Source organism: Myotis daubentonii, chromosome X (assembly GCF_963259705.1).
Source record: "Myotis daubentonii chromosome X, mMyoDau2.1, whole genome shotgun sequence".
Taxonomy (NCBI): Eukaryota; Metazoa; Chordata; class Mammalia; order Chiroptera; family Vespertilionidae; genus Myotis; species Myotis daubentonii.
This window is the reverse complement of record NC_081861.1, coordinates 128,788,505-128,812,530: the sequence shown is the minus strand read 5'-3', so window position 1 is coordinate 128,812,530 and position 24,026 is coordinate 128,788,505. Positions and strand designations below refer to the sequence as shown.

The 24,026-nt window shown below is 39.2% G+C and overlaps 1 protein-coding gene across 4 annotated transcripts in view; it reads right to left on the bottom strand.

Annotated features, from left to right (window-relative positions):
- SH3KBP1 (SH3 domain containing kinase binding protein 1) overlaps positions 1-24,026 on the bottom strand; it is a 328,918-nt gene that overhangs the window by 118,848 nt on the left and 186,044 nt on the right. For 2 of the 4 annotated variants that reach the window (XM_059680554.1, XM_059680555.1), the window contains one exon: positions 12,169-12,374. In XM_059680554.1, coding sequence (XP_059536537.1) covers positions 12,169-12,374 — 206 coding nt within the window. Of the gene's footprint in view, positions 1-12,168; positions 12,375-13,800; positions 13,860-16,077; positions 16,153-24,026 lie in introns of those variants that run through there. The other 2 variants (XM_059680556.1, XM_059680558.1) reach the window with 2 other exon arrangements.

The following is a 24,026-nucleotide window of genomic DNA, read 5'->3' as shown; positions in this document are numbered from 1 at the left end:
GAGAGAGTCTGAGATCAAAATTCTAGTTGGGCCACTTCCTAGTTGTGTGATACTGAACAATTTATTTAACCTCTGCACCTCTGTTTCCTTATCTACTAGTATAATATGGAGATAATAGCACCAGCTTATAGGGTTTTCTGGAAGCTTAAATATGTAATATATGTAAAGTGCTTATAAAAGTGCCAGGCACACAATAAGCACCCTATTAGCCACTAGTACAAATTCAGAATGGCTCACAAATCAAGATATTATGTCAATAGTAGCCTTACCACGTTTCTTATATACTTTGACTCTAATGATCTATTTCAGTTATTAATTGTGGTTAATTTTTACATTTTTAAATTAAACTCACTTAAAAATCAGTTATTCCTTATTTATTAACTGCTTTCACTGTATCCAATTCTGTAAGGGGCTTTGAATAAGATGCTGTCCCAGTCCTCAAGAAAATTTGCAATCTGATTGGGTAACTAAGGCATTGACCTGTTTACATAACACAGAAGAAAACAAATGTGGGAGAAGTCACCAGGCAGTAATGGCAAGTGTGATACAAGTGCTACAGAATTAGCATTTGGAATTTAAAGAACAGATAAGAAATCACCCTATCAAAATCTAATTAGAATGAGAGAGAACAGACAAATTGCCTGTACAGAAGAAATCCAAATAATTTATGTAGATACTCTCCCTAAAGGAGGTGAGCATAACTCCCTACTCCTTAAGTATGAGATATGCACAGTAATTTCTTTTTAAAGCATCAAATCTAGTCAGAAAGAATTTCTGCACCCCTATGTTCATAGCAGCACAATTTACAATAGCTAAGATCTGGAAACAGCCCAAGTGTCCATCCGTAGATGAGTAGATTAAAAAGCTGTGGTACATTTATGCCATGGAATACTATGCAGCAGTAAAAAAGAAGGATCTCTTATCATTTGGACAGCATGGAGGGACCTGGAGAGTATTATGCTAAGCAAAATAAGCCAGTCAGAGAAAGACAAGTATCACATGATCTCACTCATATGTGGAATCTAATGAACAAAATAAACTGATGAATAAAATAGATCCAGAGATATAGAAGCATGGAACAGGCTGTTGAATCTCAGAGGGAAGGTGGGGGTGCATGGGTGGGTAGGGGGTAAGAGATCAACTTGTATGCATATATGCATAACCCATGGACATAGACCAGTGGTCGGCAAACTGTGGCTCACGAGCCACATGTGGCTCTTTGGCCCCTTGAGTGTGGCTCTTCCACAAAATACCGACTTCTGCGCATGGGCCATGAAATTTCAATCGCACATGGTATTTTGTGGAAAAGCCACACTCAAGGGGCCAAAGAGCCGCATGTGGCTCGTAAGCCGCAGTTTGCCGACCACCGACATAGACAATAGGGTGGTGAAGGCCTGGGGTAGGGGGCGGGGGTAAGCTAGAAGGGGTCAATGGGTAAAAAATGGTGCCATATGTAATACTTTGAACAATAAATATTTTTTTAAAGAGTTGAATGTAGAAGAGGGGTAAAAACAGAACAACTTTACAGTAGAGAAACCTGACAGACACTACCTCAACCAGGTGGCCAAGGTCAACATCAACAGTGAGAAGTCATGCTGATACCAGGGTCCCTTGACATAACGTGATGAGAATGGCACTTCACCTCTGTAGTCTTTTTCCTCAAAACTCATCACTTCAGTTTAATAATCATGAGAAAAACATCAGACAAATGCTAATTTAAGGACATACTGCAAAACTCCTCAAAATTGCCAAGGTTACCAAGAATATGGCAAATCTGATAAAACTGTCACAGCCAAGAGGAGCCTAAGTAGACAGGGTGACATGTTATCCTGGATGGGATCTTGAAATAGGAAAAGGATATTAGGTAAAAACTAAGGAAATCTGAATAAAGATGGACTTCAGTTAATAATCATGTATTAATATTGACTGGTTCATTAGTTGTGACAAATGTATCATATTAATGTGAGATGTTAACAATAGAGGAAACTGAGTGTGTGGTATGTGGAAACTGCAGTGTCTTCACAACTTTTCTATAAATCTAAAACTATTAGAAAATTTAAAAGTTTATTTAAAACTAATTATGAAGACAAGCTTGCTGAATATATACACACATAAATAAACGTATATGTGATATATAGACATATATGATAATGTTCATGAGTATATGTAAATGTATTTAGCAATGCTCTCCCAACTAAATTTCTTTTTATAATCTATATATCCTTAGCCTATCTATTAACAAGAGTTGAATGCTGACTCCTAGCATTTTGCTTTCCATAATACACAAAGGAGTTTTCTTTGAAAGGAAACTTGGCTTGTCTGTCAGTTCTGCTGCCAAACCAGGCTAGGGCGGCCCAACTCAAAGACTGAGCATGAGGTGGGTCCATCTGCCCCTTTCCAAGAGCTACTAGAAGTTCCTGGTGCCTGGCCAATTAGTCATCAACCACAAAGCCCCATGGCTGGCAACTCTCCCAGCTACTTCCTCTCCGATCTCCACTCTACAATGCCCGGCACCTCCCCAGTTATCTCTCCAAAGTGCCAATCTGACCAAGCCACTGCCCTACAGAACTCCTCCACCAACTTGCCAGCCCACCCAGAAGAAGTAAAGCTTGTGAATGAGCTGGCAGAGCCTAGGAAGAGGGTCCACTTCCCCTCCAACTCCCCACTTCCACCATCACGTCCCCTACACTAGCCAAACCCAACCCTTCTCCATAACAATGCTCTCTCTTTGTCTATGCACGCACTGCAAGTACCATGAAATCCCATTTATCTCTTAACGTGTTGCTCAAATACTACTTTCCTTGAAAAGATCTCTCTGATACACCATCCTTTCCTTCTAAACCTCCAAGAAAGTTAGTAGATCCTTCTTCTCTACCCTCTGATATTTTGGACACATCTCTGCTAGCCCTTTCCCCTGTATCATAACAACTTTTATACATACACACTTCTCTCCCATGTAGCGCCAACCCAAAGCACTAAATGGGAGACCTGTATGTAACAGCTGATCCAACGCGTGATGTGGAGGAGGTATTAACTCCATTCCAATTAACTAATCCAGACCCACCCCCTCCCCCAAATAAATAACCTGCCAGGTAAAAAATGTGCATGTATTATGCTAATACTACAGCATCCAGACATGCCACCGAACCAGTCCCTTTAAAAATGGATTGCCACTCCTTAGCTCATTTATCTAGAAATTCTAGAGCTACCACTGCTGATCCATAAAAGACATTCAATAAAGCTTCAGTAAATGAATAAATGAGCCAATTAATGAACAAATGGAAGAGTGGATCTTAGCCAGACCCCAAGCACACCCCAAACAGAATGAGTCTTCCTTTATAATTTTGATTGGATTGGGACAAAATGTTATATTCATGTATCCAGTCCACAAATATTTACTGAAGGCCAACTATAATTTAAAAATGATTTTCAAGAAATTGTAAATACAATGGTGATTAACACAGACAAGGTCCAATATCATAGCACTTACTTCCTAATAGCTGATATTTAAGACTTGGTGATGTCAAACAAACCTCTATCACAGTTATAGCAACATTCAATCCTACTTCTCTGAGTTTGAAATTTTTCATAATAAAAAGTTTAAAAAGTCCTAACCGGTTTGGCTCAGTGGATAGAGCGTCAGCCTGCGGACTGAAGGGTCCCAGGTTCGATTCTGGTCAAGGGCATGTACCTTGGCTGCAGGCACATCCCCAGTAGGGGGTGTACAGGAGGCAGCTGATTGAGGTTTCTCGCTCATCGATGTTTCTAACTCTCTATCCCTCTCCCTTCCTCTCTGTAAAAAATCAATAATATATATATATATTTTTAAAGTTTAAAAATATTCTAGAAACTACAGTGCTGTTTATAGGCACTCCTTCTATTCTAATAATCAGAAGGGCAACAATAATAACTGAGTGTTAATCAAGTGATTATTATATGCCAGGTACATTTCTGCCATTTTGCACGTTACTTAATCCACATAACAACCATATGGGATAGGTCTTCTTGGTATTCTAATTTTACAGATGAGGAATCTAAAGCACAGAGTACTTAAGTAATTTGTCCCAGAAAGAGTCAGAGTTGGAATCTGAACCCAGGCAGTCTGGCCTACATGCTTAATAACTACTATACTCCTAAAACCACAGATTGAAGGCCTTCTGAAAATATGATTCTTGGTGATGAACTGGCTATAATTAAACATTTCTTAGAAAATATTCTATGCTGAGTGCTTTAGAAAGTGTATGTTGGCATATAAAACAGTAAATAGCACTTAACATGTCAAAGAATAACCCTGTAATTCTGTTTCTGGTTCCCCTTCCATACCAACGCCCCTCTCTTTACTTTTCCTAGATAAGGAAACATAACAGAGACACTCTTCGGAAAGATAACACATAAGCCTAACTCTGAAAATCCCAGACAGTTCATTCAGCCCAGGCAACCAGTGTTGATTATCACAATACCCGTGCACATTAAAATCCATGCATTTTCCAACTGCTCAAGAGATGTCACATAGTCTTTTTTTTAAAAAAAAAAATTAATCACCTTTATTTACTTATTTTTTGTTTGTTTGTTTTTGTTAATCCTCACCCAAGGATATTTTTCCATAATTTTTTTTAGAGAGAATGGAAGAGAGAGGGAAAGACAGAGAGAAACATCGATGTGAAACACATCGATTGGTTGCCTCCTACAGGAGCCCTGACCAGGGCCCACCCGGGCCAGGGAGGAGCCTGCAACCAAGGTACATGCCCTCATTCAGAATCAAACCCAGGACCCTTTGGTCCATAGGTTGATGCTCTATTCACTGAGCCAAACTGGTTAGGGCGATGTCACATAGTCTTATCTTTCAAGCAAAATAAGGGACATCCAATATTATAGGTCTCAGATAATCACAAGTTTTTGATACAGTTGTGTTTCATTAGTCAAAGAATATATAGTTAGCTCCTGGAGATTCCCCAGATTTATTTCTAGTCTTCAAAGGGTTAGACACATAAATCTCTCATTTTTAAGGAACTAAAATCATCACTTTAGATGTTTAAATGTTTTAATTTTACTTTAAGTATACAACTTGATAAATTTTTTACTAAAATGAATAAAAAGACTACCTGAGATATATGTGAATATATTAAAATTTATCTTACTGTAATTTGGCTAATTAAAAAATGATTAGTAGCTCATTTATATATGATTTTAATTCTAATTCTCTGTTACAAGTAAAAGCTACAATGTTGGTATTATAAAGGCATTAATTTGGATGACTATGATTCCATAAATGAGATTCAAGATGATTAGAGTTCAAAAAGAGACTGTAACAAAGTGTTTGGTTGCGGAATATCATAGAAAATGTAGAAAGAAACCAGAATCATTTCAAGAGAGATATCAGAAGTCATTAATGGAAATCAGCTATGACAGGAAGACCATGAGAAAAGAACTTATCAAAGGGAATCCAATAGAGTAAACAACCAACCTGGGAAAATATATTTTCTAACCTGGCTACTTAAAAAGCCCCAGCCCAAAAGACTGTATTTCCCAATAACTAAGGAGGCCAATGCTAGCTATGCCTAGAGAGCCTTGGCATGGAATGAACTAGCACTGAAAAGCCAGGATTATTCTATATAAAGACATGTCAGATAAGGTCCTGGGGCTCACCCGAGTACCTGTAATTTACCCACCCATATGTAATACCTGACACTCCTTTCCCTAAGTGTTTAGCCAGGAGTGTCATCTGAGTCACTGGTACAAAGGAAGGAGTTTAGAAAAAGAGTGGGGCCAGCCTGGAATAACAGGGAAGCATCCTGATAAGGAAACTCCCTCTTAGGTCCACAGGTAGGAGACAGAAAGAACCAGCCATATTCATGACGATAATGTCCTGTCTGTGTTGCCTTCTTCCAACCCACTCTCTAGACTGATGACTCCCAAACCTACATCTATAGTTCCTTCCTCATCACCAGACTTATTTATCCAACTGCCTGCTGGATGCCTTCACTTGATAGTCCCACAAGTACCTCAAAATCCAGCTAGTCTAACACTAAATCTGTTAAACTTATAGTCTAAGGCTGAGCTTCTGTTAAATAAATTATGACCTTCCTCCCAAAGTCTTTGTCCTCCACTGTTCCCTAATAAGGGAATGATACTACCATCGATCCAGCTGGTTAAGCCAGTTGCCCAAGGTATCATTTCCAGTCCTTACTCTCCCTTATCCCCTCCACATAACAAACTTCATGGTTCTACCTTCAAAATATTCCCCCAAACTACCTAAGACAACAGTTCAAAGTGGTTAAGAGAGAAAATATCCTTCTCTCATCTTGACGTTTCCTGCTAGTAAGAGGGAGTCCAAACAGACATTCTCTGGGCACTTTTGGCATTTGGACACAGTTGGACACTCCTGGAATTATTTTCCCCTTATTCACTCTCTCCTGGGAGAGTGAAATGACTTCTCTAAAAGGTGAATTTGTAAAAAATAAACTGGGCATGCTCAGCTCAGATCAGCTCTTCTCTTTCCTCCTCTTGGAAGTTGGCCTTGTCTGCTCTTCCCAAGGGGCAGGTCCTTCTATGTCACGTGAGTCTTCCCTAGGAGACTGGGTGGATGAGTCTGTTTAATTTTAGGGATCAGCTGGCAGGCCCATTTGGCTTTCACACTAATCTATATCATCCAACTTTACCTTCAACAATAACATAAACATCTATAATAATAAAAGCATAATATGCTAATTAGACTGGATGTCCTTCTGGACCAAGCCAGGGCTCTGAGGAAAACCCGGGTCCCAGGTGCCAGAGGGAAGCTGGTGCTGGCAGCCAGGGGAAGGAAGGCCTATTCTTGCACGAATTTCGTGCATCGGGCCTCTAGTTGCAATATAAAATAGGTAGAGAAAGATACACAAATCGTAAGTGTACAGCTTGAGGAATTTAAACAAAGTGAAACAAGACCTACATAAATAGAGAAATATACCATGTCCATGGATTGGAAATGTGTTAATTCTTCCTCAAAGTATCTACAGAGTCAATGCAAACCCAATAACAATCCCAGGGTTTTTTACTGGGGGGGAGGCACACGATTGACAAGCTGATTATAAAATTTGTATGAAAATACAAGGGGCCAAGAATAGCCAGGGAAAATTGAGGAAGAGGAACAAAGATTGTGGACTTACACTGCCAGAAATCAAGACTGACTATAAAGCTACAGTAATTAAAGTAGTATAGAATGGGCACAAGGACAAATAGACCAACAGAACAGACTCCAGAAATGGACCCACACATACACAGTCACTTAAATTATGACAAAGGTGAAGCACAGAAAGGACAATATTTTCGATAAACAGTGCTGAGTTAAATGGATACCCATACTGAGAAGATGAGTACAAATAATATTTTGATTCTCCATCCATTGATTCATCTTATTCATTAACTGGTTTAGAACTTAGATTGGGGGAATTTATTGGGAGAGCCACTATAAGTTTCTGTTAACCTCTCTCCTGAATTTTAGTTACCCTGTCTTTTGTAATCCACTCATCACACTGTAGCTTGGAATACTTTCTCTAAACCACCTATCAGATCATGTCACTCTCGTGCTGAAAATAGTTCCCCATTAATAGCTCCCTATTGTTCTCCAGATCGAGTCTAAACTCCACGTGTCTTACCAGGCCCTTCCTAATCTGGACCCTGCTTCTTTCTCCATTATCATCTTTCCCCACTTCCTGTTGGAACCATGACACATGCTCTGTGTCATTTTCTTTTTCCCTTCAAAGCATTTATACATGTTGCTCTTCTCACCTCGATAATTCTAAGCTCCTTTCCTTGATGAATGTCTACTGGACCCATGGGTCTCAGCCTAAACGTCACTTCCTGTAAGCCTGAAAAACATCACTTACTATGGCTCTAAACATCACTTCCTGGAGGAAGTGGATACCCACCCACATAAACATATACTCTCCAGCCTCCCAAACAAGTCATCACTTCCTGCCACGCCTGAGAGCTCCTACAGAACAGCACTGTGTTCTCAGCCTGGTCACAGAATTCCCCACACTGTACTATTGTTTACTTTTCTGCAGCTCTCTGAGGGGTGGCAACCAGGTCTTGTTCACCACTGTGTACACGGTACCAAGCATATAGTGAGCACTTAGAAAATACTAGTTGAAATGAATTACCTTTATAATTTCAAAGTATTTTTAGCTATATAACTTTTTTAAAAGTTCTATGAGTTAGGTATAAAGAGTATTCCCATTTTACAGATAGCTCTATTGAGGCTAAGTGACTTTGTCAAGGGCAACCAGCTAGGACAATGGTGCCATGTCTTTCTAATCTTATGATATTTAACTGGTTCATCCATAGTCACACTGTATTTTCATTATTTGTATATAATACATACTTACCTTTGGGCTTAGTTTAAATGGCACATTTGCCAAGTTTCTTTTTTTTCTTTAACCTTTTATCAAGGGAATTTTACAACATATACAAAAATATAGTGTAATGAACCCCCATGTAGCACCACCGGGTTTCAATAATTATCAACTCATAACCAATCTTGTTTACTCTGTGCCCCACCCTCCCATCTTCCATCTACTGGAAGAAAAATCCCATACATTAAATCATTTAATGTGTAAATATTTCAGTTAAATGGTGCAGTAAACAAATCATTCACAGGTATATCTAATTGATAGTATTAAAAAGACTCATAAATGGGGTTCTTCCTTATAGCTCAATAGGAGAAGCAAGAATACTCATTATTTCCTTATTGTTGGGGGTGGGGAGTGTTATGAAGTCTTTCTCCTGGGTGTAGAATCATCATCATTCAACCACTCTGGGTGAGGGATGTGAATTAAAGCATAGATAAGATCAGCACAAAATTAACTCCAAAAAATGGATCTCAAAACTTGGCCAACTTGAATGAAAAGTATAATATGATGCTTGCAGCTGGTAGCAATTATCTGATTACTTTTTTCCTTCATCCAAGCTATCACACCAGCCATGTCAGAAGGCCAACTACCCCAGCCTGCGTGAAAGACCTGCTTGGGCCTCACCTAACAAATGCTGTCACATGACATTCAATTTGTTCCTCTATAAAATCAACAGTGAGCTCAATTTTCAAAGGAAACTTCCTTCCTTAAACATGAATGTTGGACACAAAACCATCTCAAACGTGATGAGAACCAGGTTGTGCACTAGTAAAACATTATCACACTCATCAGCTCTCATGCCAAGTTGCGCAATAACATAATGGGTCCATAAATCTATGCAACTATCCATGGCGCCAACAACGGGGGGTGGACAGAGTTTTGAATCCTCTTAGAAACTGTAAAAATTGTCCACAGCCAGTAAAGCAGGCTGGGAAGTTTATGTTTTCCCTAGAGGCTTCACAATAAGAAGCGGGTTAAGGTTGCTGCCAGCACATGGTTTCATTCTGCAAACAAATCATGAATCAAAATACACACACGAATATATATATATATATATATATATATATATATATATATATATATATTACTCTGATGAAGTTAACATCGCATGTTTACAAGACCAAGGCAATAAATCTCTCTGTTCCACAAAGATGCAGTGAACCATATAACCATTATGTTTTCAATTATATAACGGTTATATTATTCCACCCAGACCCCTCATTTTATAGATGTCTGTAATCTCTAAAGTGCCATGTTAATACAGTTTTAATATTATTCAACTAATATTTACTGAGCACCCACTATGTGCCACACACTGTTGTAAACATATAGCATACATCAGTGAACAAACAAATAATAAGCATAGTAAACATGAATATTATTTTAGAAGGGGGTATATGCTTTGGAAAACAAAACAAATGCAGTGCAAGTAATCAGGATGGGTTAAAGGGGCAGGTTTCAGAATGACTAGGCAAGGGCAGGCCTCATTGAAAAGGTGAGGTCTGAGCCAAGTTCCCTGGAAAGAGTGGCAGGACACTGGATGGGCAGGTGGAAGTAGAGTGTCCAGGCACTCTGTGGCAAAGGTCCTCAAGTGGGAGTGTGTGTGGCAGGTTTAAGGAAGAGAAAAGGGGGCTGGGATAGATTAAGTGAGGGAAGGGCATTGAGTCAATGGTCAGGGTCATTTCAATTACTAGAAGGAAATGAAGAAAAACTGCATACATCATTCCTTCCCAAGATGGGAACTTGCTCTTTTGTAAATATTTACAGGAATCTCAAAGTGACCATGTGAAATTGAAATGAGCTCACAAGCTGGGATACTACGAACTTGATTACTTAAAGAAACAATACTGGCTTAGTGAAGTTCAACAAAAGAAGAGTTTAAATGAAAGTCTTTCATTTCTAAATATCTGCCCTTTCCACCTTCTTCTAATAAGGCATTAAGTGAATATCTACTGATGGTATTAAGTGTCCAAAAGTTTCCTTTTCAGATTCTGTTTCTAATGCATGACACCAGGCATGGTTGCTGGGAAGTAGTGGGAAGGGAAGTGGATGAAAGTTCTACAGCTGCAGAAGATGATGCAACTTTAAAAATTTCATCTCATCGAAAAATGAACAATATTTAAAACCTACCAATAAACCTGCATTAGAAATCTTGCCAATGCCCAGCCCTCAAGCCTGCCGGCACAAACATCAAAGCAAACATTTCAGCACTAAATCAAATTAACAAACATTCCTCAAGCACAGCACAAGTGTAGCTTATTACAATCTGGAAAATTCCATCGTATTTATCAAATCCTAAGCAAGGCTATGGTACTTAGAAGTGTACCACAGTAGACGTCATTAACAGCCACAAGTATGATGGTTCTGGGTGTGTTGCTGTGGCAACCGCGTACTCAGCAGCAACACACTGTTTAACGCCAACCCAGAACCAGAGGCAGAAGGAAAAAGCCAGCTTCCTGATGGTAACAACCCAGGGAGTCACCATCGTTCACACATGCGGGAGACTTCCTTTAGGCAGTCCGAAATCATTCCCACCTAACTCCTAAAGAAAAAATGCACAACCTCTTTCCTCTACTGCAGAACCAGGCAACACCTCCAAGCACAAAGTATCAGAGAAATGTACAAGTAGAGGAGAGAGGTTGGGGGTTGCGTGAAAAATATCAAGGCCATCTGTTTAGCTGGGTCCAGGCATGAGGGTCTTCTCTGGGGAGAAAAATGGAGAAGTGCTGGTCCATTTGAAAAGTCAAACTGGGAAACATTCCAGAGCTAGGAGATCAGTAAGAAAAGCAGCAGCAAGTGGAATAAGCCAGTCAGAGAAAGACAAATTCCATATGATTTCACTTACATGTAAAACTAAAAGAATGAAGTAAATGAACAAACAAAATAGAAACAGACTCATAGACACAAAGAACAGACTGATGCTTGCCAGAGGGAAGAGAGGATGGGGGACTGGGAGAAAAAGGTGAAGAGATTGAGAAGTAGATTGGTAGTTACAGAATAGTCACTAAGATGTAAAGTACAGCATAGGGAATATCCTATATAATAAAAGCCTAATATGCTAATAGTCTGGTCATCCATTCAACCAATGAAAGCATAATATGCTAATGCTATGCTAAGGCCACTCAACTGCTTGCTATGACAAGCACTGATCACCGAGGGCAAACGCTCCATCCGGTAGGTTAGCTTGCTGCTGGGGTCCGGCCAATCAGGACTGAGTGAGACAGGCTGGACATGCCCTGGAGCCCTCCCGTGGTCCCTCCCCAGCTGGCCAACCTCCCACATCCCTCCCCAGCCCTGATAGTGCACTGGTGGGGTCCCTCGGCCTGGCCTGTGCCTTATTGCAATCTGGACTGAGGGACCACCACCACCCCCAAGTGCACAAATTTCATGCACCAGGCCTCTAGTAGTCAATAATATTCTAATAACTCCGAATGGTGCCAGGTGGATACTGGAAATATCAGGGGGAACACTTTGTAAAGTATATGCTTGTCTAACCACTATGCTGTACACCTGAAACTAATACAAAATAAGATTGAATGTCAACTGTAATTGAAAAATAATATTTAAATTAATAAAAAAAAAAGCAGCAGCAAATTCAAGCATGAGCCTTTGGAGGAAAGCTGTTTCCACAGAGGGATTATGTGTAAAGGGGAGCGGCTAGTATTTGAGGACACTGGAACCCCAAAGGAGGCGCAGGACATCTCAGACACCATACCCTACAAAGTACTTTTGGATACTCCACATTAAGTTGAAATGAAAGAGAAACTGTTGAACTTACCTTTTCCACCGGCAGAAAGTCATTTTCTACTTCAATCGACCTTGGTCTTAGCTTTATTGGCTTGTCTTTGAAAATATCTCCAAAACCCACTCCCTTAACTTTCTTCGGCTGGATTGCTGCAGTTGCAACTGTCCCATTGGCACCTTCCGATTTGGTACTGCTCGAGTCACCTCCATCACTCTCAGAGCCTGTGGTTTCCCTTAAACCTGTGAAGAGGAGGGGGGAGCAGGAGAGAAATAGCTCAGAAAAGCAGTCATAGCCATGAAACTCCTCACAGCCAGCCAGAAACCACCTTTAAAATTGTTCCTGGGTACAGGATAACTTGCACTTGGGTTTTTCATTTAGTGTTGCATATGTTGAGTTTGGGTAGCTCTGATTTTTGTTTGATATCTCTGCCTCACCCTTTAATCTTACAAAGTGAATCAACACTTTGCAGAAAATCTCATTTCAAAGATGATCTCTTTGTAAATGTGACATTTTACCTCTGCTCAGCCAGAGCCTGGTTCTTATTCAAATGTGTTTTGCTACAGTCGGTGCAATAGCAACTTTTCCCGCCCCTCCTCACCTCCCTGCCCAGTCAGTACCACATACTGTACCTCCAATCTCTATCACTCATGTGAATTAGCAATTAGCAATGAAAGTAACATTTCCTAAAGGGAAACTGTAAAGCTAAAGCCATTTAAACAAATTAGCAATTAAAGAAATCACACAAAATTATGACTGCTAAAGAATTAAATCTCTTTGGATGGCTTCACAAGGAATAAATGTACACAGACATGTTTCTCTAGGAAAGCATTAAACCAAACTTGACATTGAGACTGACAAGATGATTGTGTTTGTTAAAGAGAAAATGGAAGCTGCCCTCCCAAAGGCCAGAATCCCCCAAGCTCATCTTCCCTCTAATACCATCACTTCTCCAATGCTGAACTCCTTTCCAAAGAAGAACACTGGGGATATGATACCCTTGCTTTGACCTCTTGGGGCATGTGTTGGAAGTCACAAGATAATTATCAGCAAGACAACATGGACACTTACCTCCCCAGATTCTTTTTTCCCCAGGCTCTGCCCACAACCATGTTCCTAAAAGGAAGAGCCTATTTGTTTCTAGTTAATTTCTGGGTATATATTCTTACTTTGATGATTGGTACATCAGTGATGCTATCAAAGGGCAGGATTCAAAGGATAGTTTATGGAATACTAAAGTATGCCATTAAATCTGTCTCTAAAAGCCTCTAGATCAGTATTCTCAACCTGTGGGTCGCGACCCCTTTGGGGTCGAATGACCCTTTCACGGGGGTCGCCTAAGACCATCGGAAAACACATATATAATTACATATTGTTTTGTGATTAATCACTATGCTTTAATTATGTTCAATTTGTAACAATGAAATTGGGGGTCACCACATGGGGAACTGTATTAAAGGGTCGCGGCATTAGGAAGGTTGAGAGCCATTGCTCTAGATGAATAGGATAGCTCCTGAACATTTACTATATATCTCCTGATGACAACCATGCCCTTGGGATGAAAGTACACCATCAAATTTTGCTCTCTATTAGCCAATCGTGCATTATCTTTCTATAGGTAAGGTGGTCTCCTAGTACATAAGAATGATACACCAAATAATTGCTCACATAAAATGTCATAAAATGTTGAAGTCATTCAAATAAAGAAGTCTCAGTGCAGGAAGAAACTGTTAAATGAAAACAGACAAAATATAGAAAGGTCATTATAAATTGCTAACAAGTTTCAAAATCAAATCCTTAAAACAATGGCTGTGCATGTTGGCACTGTTTTCAATAAAATGGGATTTATAAGCCAAAAAAGGAGGGGGGAGGAAGATCCATGGGGTACATTTTAATTAACTAAAGAATAGCATTTATGAAGAAAAGAGGGCAAGACAATGAGAATAGCCCACGACAAGGGGTTGTGTGCAAGTTACAGGGCTGGATTTGAGTGTGCAAACATGGACATCCCCTGGATTAGCTATCCATTTGTTCATTGTTTTTAGAAATATCCCTGCTGGAGATATAATTTTTGAGTCTAAATGTTATGTGTGTAATTTCCCCTGTAACATGTTCTCATTTTGCTGTATGGATTCTTCCTTTGTGATAAATGGCTTATATATTCTCTTCTGGTTTGGAAAGAACCATTTGAGGGTAGAATAAAGAAATGGTTAGTGAAATGAAACCATCACCACCATCCTCCCAACCACAACCACCCCCATCCCCCACACCCACCACCACCAGAAGGCAGCTGGGCAAACGGATTAGGGCAAGGCTGTTTTAGTTCTTCAAAAAGAAAAATTTGAAAGCTTCTTCTATAATTCCTCATTAGCTAGAACCATAATATTTTCAATCACTGCCATCCTGATTTCACAGAGCTTCTGGTTTCAGGAATTTGCTGACTTCCAGACTCATCTTAATAACTTTATATTAACCACTGTGAGAAATACTCTTTATATTACACAGGGAGAGATTGCATAGTCATTCAACCACACAAGCATGAACTGGGAAGGAAACACACGGCAGATTTTTCTTCCAGAAATTCTGGCAGCCTGCTTCGATCAACCTTAAATATGTAAATTAAATATCTGAATCCCTGGGTTGGTGAAGTCTAGTTCCTTCTGGTTGGAAGGGGGAAAAGATGACTTTTCATTTTCATGTCTGTTTGGTACAGCATCTTTTAGCTACTGGTTCCCATTACATACACTATCCTATAAAATGTTCCTGTGTCACACTCAGAACTCCAGGTGACACTCTCAGGCAATACAACCTAGTGTCATCTGCATATTGGGGCCAGTTTGTGAAAGGCTCATTACTGGTACACAGTGAGGTACTGGTTTGACTTCCAGATGTGGGCAGTGGATTCATGTAGGTGAACAGGGCATAGATCCATCTCAGTCTATCAAATGCCTGCGGTGAGACCCAGGTAGGACAGTGTGGGCACAGTAAAGTCATGTACAGCAGAAGCAGGTATCTGTCCCCCTGGGAACCGAAATAAAAATACACTCCACCACAGACAGTCTGAGAAGCACAATTTTGGTGTTCTCATCTGAACCTTCTCTTTCAACTTCCATAGATGTATGTACGTATGCATATGTGTACATGCACATTAAGGTGGGTGTCTCTCCTTCAAGGTGAAGAAGAACAAAGTCTCCTCAAATTTGCTTTGGCCCATCACATAACTGTCCACTTTTGTGTAATTTACCTTAATATTCCAGCACTGATCAATTCAGACCTATGGGCTATTTTGATTTATGTTTAATTCACATGAATAGTGCTTACTGTGTGGCAGGAACTGTCCTCAGGGCTTCACAAGAGTAATCCATTAATCACATTCATTTCCTTCCTCTCAACTTTCGGCAGCTTTATTTCACAATACAAAAGGCTACATATTGGTACAGCCAAAGAAGTCTGCCGTGTGGTGATTGGCTGAATGAGCAAAGCGAAATAATCATTTCTGGCATGGACTTTCATGCCAAATTTTTATTTCTTTGAACCACACAATGGAAAAATGGTTTATTAGTTTCCAATGACCATAAGTGGTTGACATCTCCACAGGAAGCCATCTTACACCACCCCGAGGCCCAGAGATACCGGTACAAATACATATGCATGACAAATGCTACCGATTGCTTCTCTGCACGCATGGTTCATGCATCCATGTCACACACATGATAGAGGCACAAAGCAAACAAGAAAGCACCAGGGGATGGTGGTGGGAAAGCTCTTGTAGCATACACCAAGGAGATGGCACTTATCTTAGACAAATAAGTCCATGTCCTTGGACCAGAAATTCACAGACACTTGGCAGAAGCATGAGCAGCTCGGGAAAGTGCAGCTGCATCAAAAAACACAAGTACCCAGATCTTATCTTTACAATTGCCTCCTGCTGTTAAGGTCACTCACTGTAATAACGTCTGTGGCCCTCCGTCTTTCCCGGTGCAGCTCGGTACAGAATTGTCCCTTCAAAGGTAGTCTTTCCTGACAGTGAATGAGAGAAGAGAAGGGGAGAGAAAAAAACAAGAGAAGGGGGAAGGGGGAGCAAATGATGGCAAAGGAAGGAAGAGGAAGAATCTTTAACTGAACTTGCCTTCAATGAATCCACTGCAAGAGCTTTATCCGCAAACTTAATTAGAGACCATTAGGCAGAATTTCAGAATGTTACAGAATGAGCCCAAAGTCCCCATGCAACCACAATACACAATCATGAGGCCCCAGAACTAGGGCTTGCCTCTGCACATGACTGGCATGTAGATTATGCTCCATTTAAACCTGGAAGCCATTTCAACATTATAATTCAAGAATAGGCAAACCTCAATTAACCAGAATGAATCCAATTAATTGGAGTCCTTAATTAACTCAATTGTACAGCACTATCTTCTCTTTGGAGAATATGACTCAAGCACAATATAGATTCAGGCCCATCATCTTTTATCTTCTAACCCTAAGTCCCTGCATGATACAAACTGATATTCATGACTGCAAGATTCTAAACAAAGCATGACATTCTCTTTAAAATATATTTATCACCCTCAGTACCTTTAATCAAGAAAATGTACTAATATACTACAGGGGGATTTTCACCAATGAGGTTTGAAACCAATAGTGGCATCCATGTTGATATAAGGCAGGAGTCCTCAAACTATGGCCCGCGGGCCACATGCAAATACAAATATTGTATTTGTTCCCATTTTGTTTTGTTTTACTTCAAAATAAGATATGTGAAGTGTGCATAGGAATTTGTTCATAGTTTTTTTTTAAAACTATAGTCCGGCCCTCCAACGGTCTGAGGGACAGTGAACTGGCCCCCTGTTTAAAAAGTTTGAGGACCCCTGATACAAGGGGTTTTCTGTTTGGCACCAAGGACTTCAGAAAACCCTATTTCTTGAAACATCTTAATTGAGGTTTCACCATATCAGTCATGAGACTACTAGTATACTCAAGCATGAGGACATAGGACTCACCCACTGTCAAATGTCACTCTTTTTTTATTATTAAAAATAGAAGTTATCAATAGCATAAAATTGGACACATGGCTAAAACCCAAATCTCTGTGGAACCATGAGTAAGTACACAGAACATACACATATACCGCCCCACATTGTGCACACACACACACACACACACACACACACACACACGCGCGCGCGCGCATGCTCCTACGTGTGTTTATATGCCCTACAGAGAATACTACCAGCAGGTAACTTGATTTGCTAAAGGCAAACTCTATTAATAAATGCATTACTTTAAATTACCCAAGAAATTAGCTCTATTATGGTTTGTAAGCTAAATATCGACCGGAAACCAGTAATACAGCTTTATAGTAAGTCTGAGGGGGTAAAAAGGCTGGCTACACTTACAGAGAGACAGAAAGAACTGAGATGGAAGAGAGCAACTTCTCTCACTTCTTAGAAATACTCATTAAGAAAATGGGAACTCCTAATAGGAACCATAGTGTCAGCCCTAATACATGAAGGGATTGTGAAAGATCAGACCAACAACTTAAGTAGAATCAGGTATTTCTAATTTCCATGTCCTACAAGCATGGTGGTACACCTTTGTTTTGAAATCTGCCCTTTTTGATATATGTGCTCCATCCAATTAAGGCAAACACTTAGAAATTCAAATAACTGGCTATTTAAGAATAATCCAAAGAAATAAATGTTTCAAATGTTCTTGGTAAACTTGCAGCTCTTGAGGACTTTGATGACAAAAGCAGAGCAAGTAACAGTGGCTAGTTTTTATTTGGGAAATTTTTTATTCTGTTTAACTTCAGTCATTAAGTCAAAATTACTCCTAAGGAATACAGATATTTTGTGAGCTCCAAAACTGAACAGTAACAGTCTTTTCAACCCTTTGTAATACTTTAAGCAATAAAACAATAAAAAAGTCTTTTCAGTGTCAGAAAAGGTAAGTATATGAAAAAGAAATCAGTATTTCAGTAAAGTTCTTCCAAGTACAACAGAGTTTCCCTATGTTCTTCCCCAGGACCAAGTCTGAGAGTCACTGAAGTAGACCATGACCCTGATGTCTCTGAATGGCCAAGCATTTATGCAAAGTTCCCCATGCACTGGCAGTAAGGTCAATGGAGCCTGGGGTAGGGGTGGGTGAGATACACATTTGATCTAAAAAGCAAAAGAGGTAAGCAACTGGAAAGTTCATGAATGTGAATGCTGTTTATTTTATTGGGAGAAACACCCTCCAGCCACTACTAAATATTAGCACTTGAAGGCAGCAAACACTGTAAAAAGGACTTTAAAATTTCAACACAAAATCCTATGCTTATGCTAGTATCTAATTTTGTCTAGAACTCTTTTTTAGCAATTTACTAATTGCTCATCACTGCTAATAAATCATAGACAAAACAAATATTATCTAATATTAAAAAGAAAAGAAAGTCTAGTGATGACACAGAGTGGAGTTTGTCAGCCTGGCCTTACTTTTTATAGGCAAGGGGCACTGAGCAATCCATTTCTTATAGCTAATGAAATACAGTATTTGTATATTATGGGGGTGGTTTACCCTGAGCTTTTAAAAGGCCATCTCCATCTCTGTCTTAGCTTGACAAGTCACTAAAGTATCAAGACCTAAAATTTAAAACTAAAGAATTAAGGAAAATAAGAAAGTCAATTCAAGCTGAAATCTCATGGTTGTTAATTATTATAGAGAGAAAATGCAAAGTTTTTCCTCTCTGAAAATTATAAAAAATAACTGAAAATGTTTCTGTAGCTAAAAGATGGCTTTTTTTATATTTTATTGATTTTTTACAGAGAGGAAGGGAGAGAGATAGAGAGTTAGAAACATCGATGAGAGAGAAACATCCACCAGCTGCCTCCTGCACACCCCCTACTGGGGATGTGCCTGCAACCAAGGTACATGCCCTTAACCGGAATTGAACCTGGGACCCTTCAGTCCGCAGGCCAACGCTCCATCCACTGAGCCAAACCGGTTTGGGCAAGATGGCTTTTATTTATAAAAAAAAACCTAATAAATACTTTTCAGTGTTATGACAGTTATTTTAGAACCTAAGAAATTAAATAATATAAAAAGGATGTTAGAAACAGACAAGACACATTTATATATTAAATGTGAAGAAAATATGTATGAAATCAAAACTAAACAATAGTCATATCTGGATTTCTTTGCCTCTAAGTTTAAACAAATCTTATAGATTCAGGATATGCTCTGATTATAATTTGATATAATAATATAATCCTATATAATAAAAGCCTAATATGCTAAGTGTCGACCGTTCAACCAATCAAAGCGTAATATGTTAATGATATGCTAAGGCTGCTCAATCCCTCACTATGATGTGCACTGACCATCAGGGGGCAGACAGTCGACCGGTCGACCAGTCACGATGATGTGCACTGAACACCAGGGGGCAGACACTCTGGTAGGTTAGCTTGCTGCTGGGGTCCCGCCAATTGGGATTGAGTGAGATGGGCCGGACACGCCCTAGAGCCCTCCTGCAATCCCTCCCTGGCTGGCCAACCTCCCATGCATCCCTCCCCAGCCCCGATCGTGCACTGGTGGGGTCCCTCCACCTGGCCTGCACCCTCTTGCAATCCAGGACCCCTTGGGGGATGATGGAGAGCAGGTTTCAGCTTGATCCCACAGGCCAGACTAAGGGACCCCACTGGTGCATGAATTCATACACCAGGCCTCTAGTATCAATATAATTTATAATCAGTTCTATTTCACATTATTTAGTCAATACTAGCATGTACAAAACTGTAACTGAAAAGGTAATTAATCATGATCTGGGACAAAAAGAAGAAATAAGCTAAACTGTACTACGATTTTAAATTTATCATATGTTCAGTGAGAGGGTGAATACAAACCATAATGGAGGCAATACCAATGTGTGTGGAAGGCCTGCATGTAACTATGGCCTCATCGCTCATAAGCCAGGCCACACACCCAGGACTTAATTTCATTGGGTTTTAGTGTTCTCATCTGATAGCAGACCGTGATCTCTAAATTCCTTTCCATTCCTAACATAAGATTCTGCTTGCACTATTATTGCAACCACTTGGATGTTTTATTTTTAAAAAACCTAATTTACTCAAATTTTTCCCACTGTTGATCTGTCACATCGGAGTCTATTTCATCCTTTCAAAAATTCCTTATTGGCATCATTTTGCAAGCCCTAATGAATAAACAGATCTGGGTGATAATCATCAGTGATTACTAACATTCAAAAAGAAAGACAGCCAGACATTATGAGCCTCCAGATAGACTATACATTACCACTTATGAAGCAGTTTGAAATATATATGGTGTCCCAAAAAAATATATACACACACTTTGAATAATTGTAAAGGCAGTGCTTATTAAAATACATTTCATTTCAAAATTGAGCTATGAGCTGTTAAGTGTATACATTTTTGGGGGACACCATATGTATATACTTTGAATTTAATCAAGCCCCTATATCTAATTATCAATTTATAAGTATATCGAGTAAATGACATTTCAGAGATGAAATCAGCAAAGGCAGACAGTGGGAAACTAATAGACAAAGGATCTCAGTTTAAGAAAAAAAAAGAGACAAGGAGGAGGAAAATTGATTCAAAGAGACTTGAAACATATTAACAAATTACAGTGTATGTACCTTCTTTGGATACAGATTCAAACTAACAAATTGTATTAAAAATAGAAGACAATGAGAGGAAAGTGAACACTGATTGTATATTTAACTACATTAAAGAAGTTGCCATTATTTTTGGTGCGATAACAATATTTTAAGACACCCTTTTATTGATACATATTGAAATATAGTCATGTGTGGCTTAACGACAGGGATAGATCTGGGAAATGTATAATTAGGTGATTTTGATATTGTGTGAATATCATAGTGTGTACTTGCCCAAATTGAGAAAAGCCTACTATATATGGTATAGTGGCCTATTGCGTCTAGGTTACAAACCTGTACAGCATGTTTCTCTACTAAATACTATAGGCAACTATAACATAGTGGTATTTGTGTAACTAAACCTAGAAAAGGTGTGGTAAAAATATGGTCTAAAACAGTGGTCGCCAACTGGTGGTCCATGGATCACTGGTGGTCTGTGCGGTCCGAAAGGTTGGTGACCACTGGTCTAAAAGTTTAAAAATGGTACACTTGCATAGGGCATTTAACATGAATGGAACTTGCAGAACTGGAGGTTGCTTTGGGTGAGCCAGTGAGCAAGAGGTGAGTGAATGTGAAAGCCTAGGACATTGTTGTCCACTACTGGAGAGTTTATAAACACTGTCGTACTAGCCCTCCCTCTGCTCCCCTCCACAGGGTCAGAAGTGGAAACCCGAAGCTGTCAATACTGCTCCATGGACAGGAGTGTGGGCTGGGCTGACTGAAAATATTGAGGAGAAACTGGCTACAGCCTAGATCATCATCATCATGACTGTCAGGAGGGAGTGAAAGGTGCCCTGAGGATCAGTAGAAATAAGAAAATCAAGATGGAAAGATAAAGGAACCACATGGCCATGTGGTCTGGCTATTGAATGTTGGAGCAGCGGTCAGATTAAGGAACTTTGTGGTATTCATAAAAAAGAGGGTGTTTAACAACATGGAGAGGGTGTAGAACTGAGGTCTCAATATTTGGACTTTGGAAATTTGTTTTTGGTTCCATTGATCCTATCTAGCAAAAAGGGCTCTCTCTGGTATTGAACTGATGGAAGAAACATAACTTATCCATGCTTTGCACCATTACAACTGGAAAATATTTCCAAAGCACAGGGACAGGCTGGCCCTCCACCACAAAAAGCTTTCACTAAAGTGGCAGTGGCACTTAATACTGGTTAAGGTAGGTCCTATGGGTCTGTGTCCTTGTACAGGATCTTAGGTCCTCAACAAAGAACTTACAGCCATGTACTCTGAACACCACCAAACTAAATATGGGAGAGCTGTAGAGCCATCTGAATATGTAGTGCTGGGTGGGACAGGCTCTTATGAGCTGAAACAGGTCAGTGAGAAGTACTTGGTACACTCAAAATTGAGGTGCTACGAGTGAGAATCTACTACCATGCCCCACAGATAGTGCTCCTGTTAAAGAACAAAAATTGTCCTGAACTACATATCCTTCCATTCAGCTCCATTATAATCTTAGGAGAACACTATCGTTTATGTGGTTCCTCATTGACAAAAATGTCATTATGTAGCCCATGACTGTATTTATGGAAAAATTATATGATATCTGGGTTTTCTTCAAAACAGTACAAGGGAGGATTGTGTAGTGGTATAAATGCAACCAACTGGCCATATTGATAATTGCTGAAGCTGGGTGAAGGACATACAGGGGTTCATTATAAAATTATCTAGACTTGTATACATGTTAGAAATTTTCTATAATAAAAAGATTATGGGGGTATGTAGAAAAGGGTGAGTGGATAAATGGTGATGGAAGGAGACTTAAAACAAACAAAAAAGTTTACAAAAATCTTTTTAAAGAGCACCATTAAGGTTCTATAATAGAGATGTTTTCAAATTTAATTATGTAGCAAAAAGTTTCTGCTACTACATAACAATGAATTTTCTTATCAAGCTAAAATATTTAAAACAATATATCAACCAATACAAGTGCTGTAACACTTTCCTTGATAGATTAAATTACCCTGAACAAAGATCTAAATTTTAGAGATTTTTCATAACCAACCACCATAACAAAAAAATATCAGGGTAAAAGAAAAGCAAGCTCAAGCAATTAGCACCTGTCATTCAAAAATAAAAATGCCTCTCCTCAGAGTAAGACAGGATTCAGCAAGCATTCAGTGAACTCCTATCATGTGTCAAGATGTCTTGGCACACTTTCTTATAAATCTAATGCAACGTTTCTTTCTACTGCATTCATCCACTGGTTGACAAAATTCAACTGAATAACTATCCTTAAATACTATCTGGAAGTCGAAATGTGAAGAGTACAAATACCAAATAAGTATGTGCACAAGAGTGTGTGTGTGTGTGTGTGTGTGTGTGTGTGTGTGTGTGTGTGTGTGTGTGTGAAAGAGATATACAAGAATAGATTGTACTCAAAGTTTTCTTCATATATATCAGGATAAAGATTTCATCTGTCTTTAAAACCCCACACTAATATCAGCTAACATTTACAGTAAGAGGATTTTTATATGCCATTAGGATCTCTAAAAATTATCAGAATGACACTAACATTAGGAGTTTAACTTACTCCCAGATCCATGTTATTAGTTAAGTAATCTCTGTGAAAAGTAATTGTAATTGAAGAGTATTATGTGGTCTGATCTAACAAAGACCTTGATTAAGTACAGTTTAGCTTATACCACAATAAAAAGCTAGATGTCTTTTGGGCATTACTACATTTGTCTTTCTCAGTTCTATAATAATAATAAATATGTATTTTTATAGTCATACAGGATGTTATCCCTGGGGAAAACTGGGTAAAGGGCACACAGGGCCTCCCTAATCAGTTTTTTGTAACTCCTGTGAATCTATAAATATTCCAAAAGTGGTTTTGTTTTTTTTAAGCAAACCACATCAAAACTACTAACACTATTCTCTGAGGGTAGGGAATACGAAGATTCATTCTAAAATCGAAGTTTCCACCAAACCCTACTGGTATACGTAATTTCTGTATGTGACCTGATGTGATTGTATACATTTTAACATCAGAGAATAAATGGCTACTGAAAACCCTGTCAAACACTGACAGATGCTATTTCTTTCTCTTTCAGAAGATTATTCCAATTTAGCAAACCATAGGGACATTATTACCACATCTGCTTTTCTATGAAGCCCTTTGTGACCATCATCATCCCCACAACCCCATGGGGCTGGCCTTCAGTCTTTGTATCCTCAGACACCCAGCTAGCAGAGC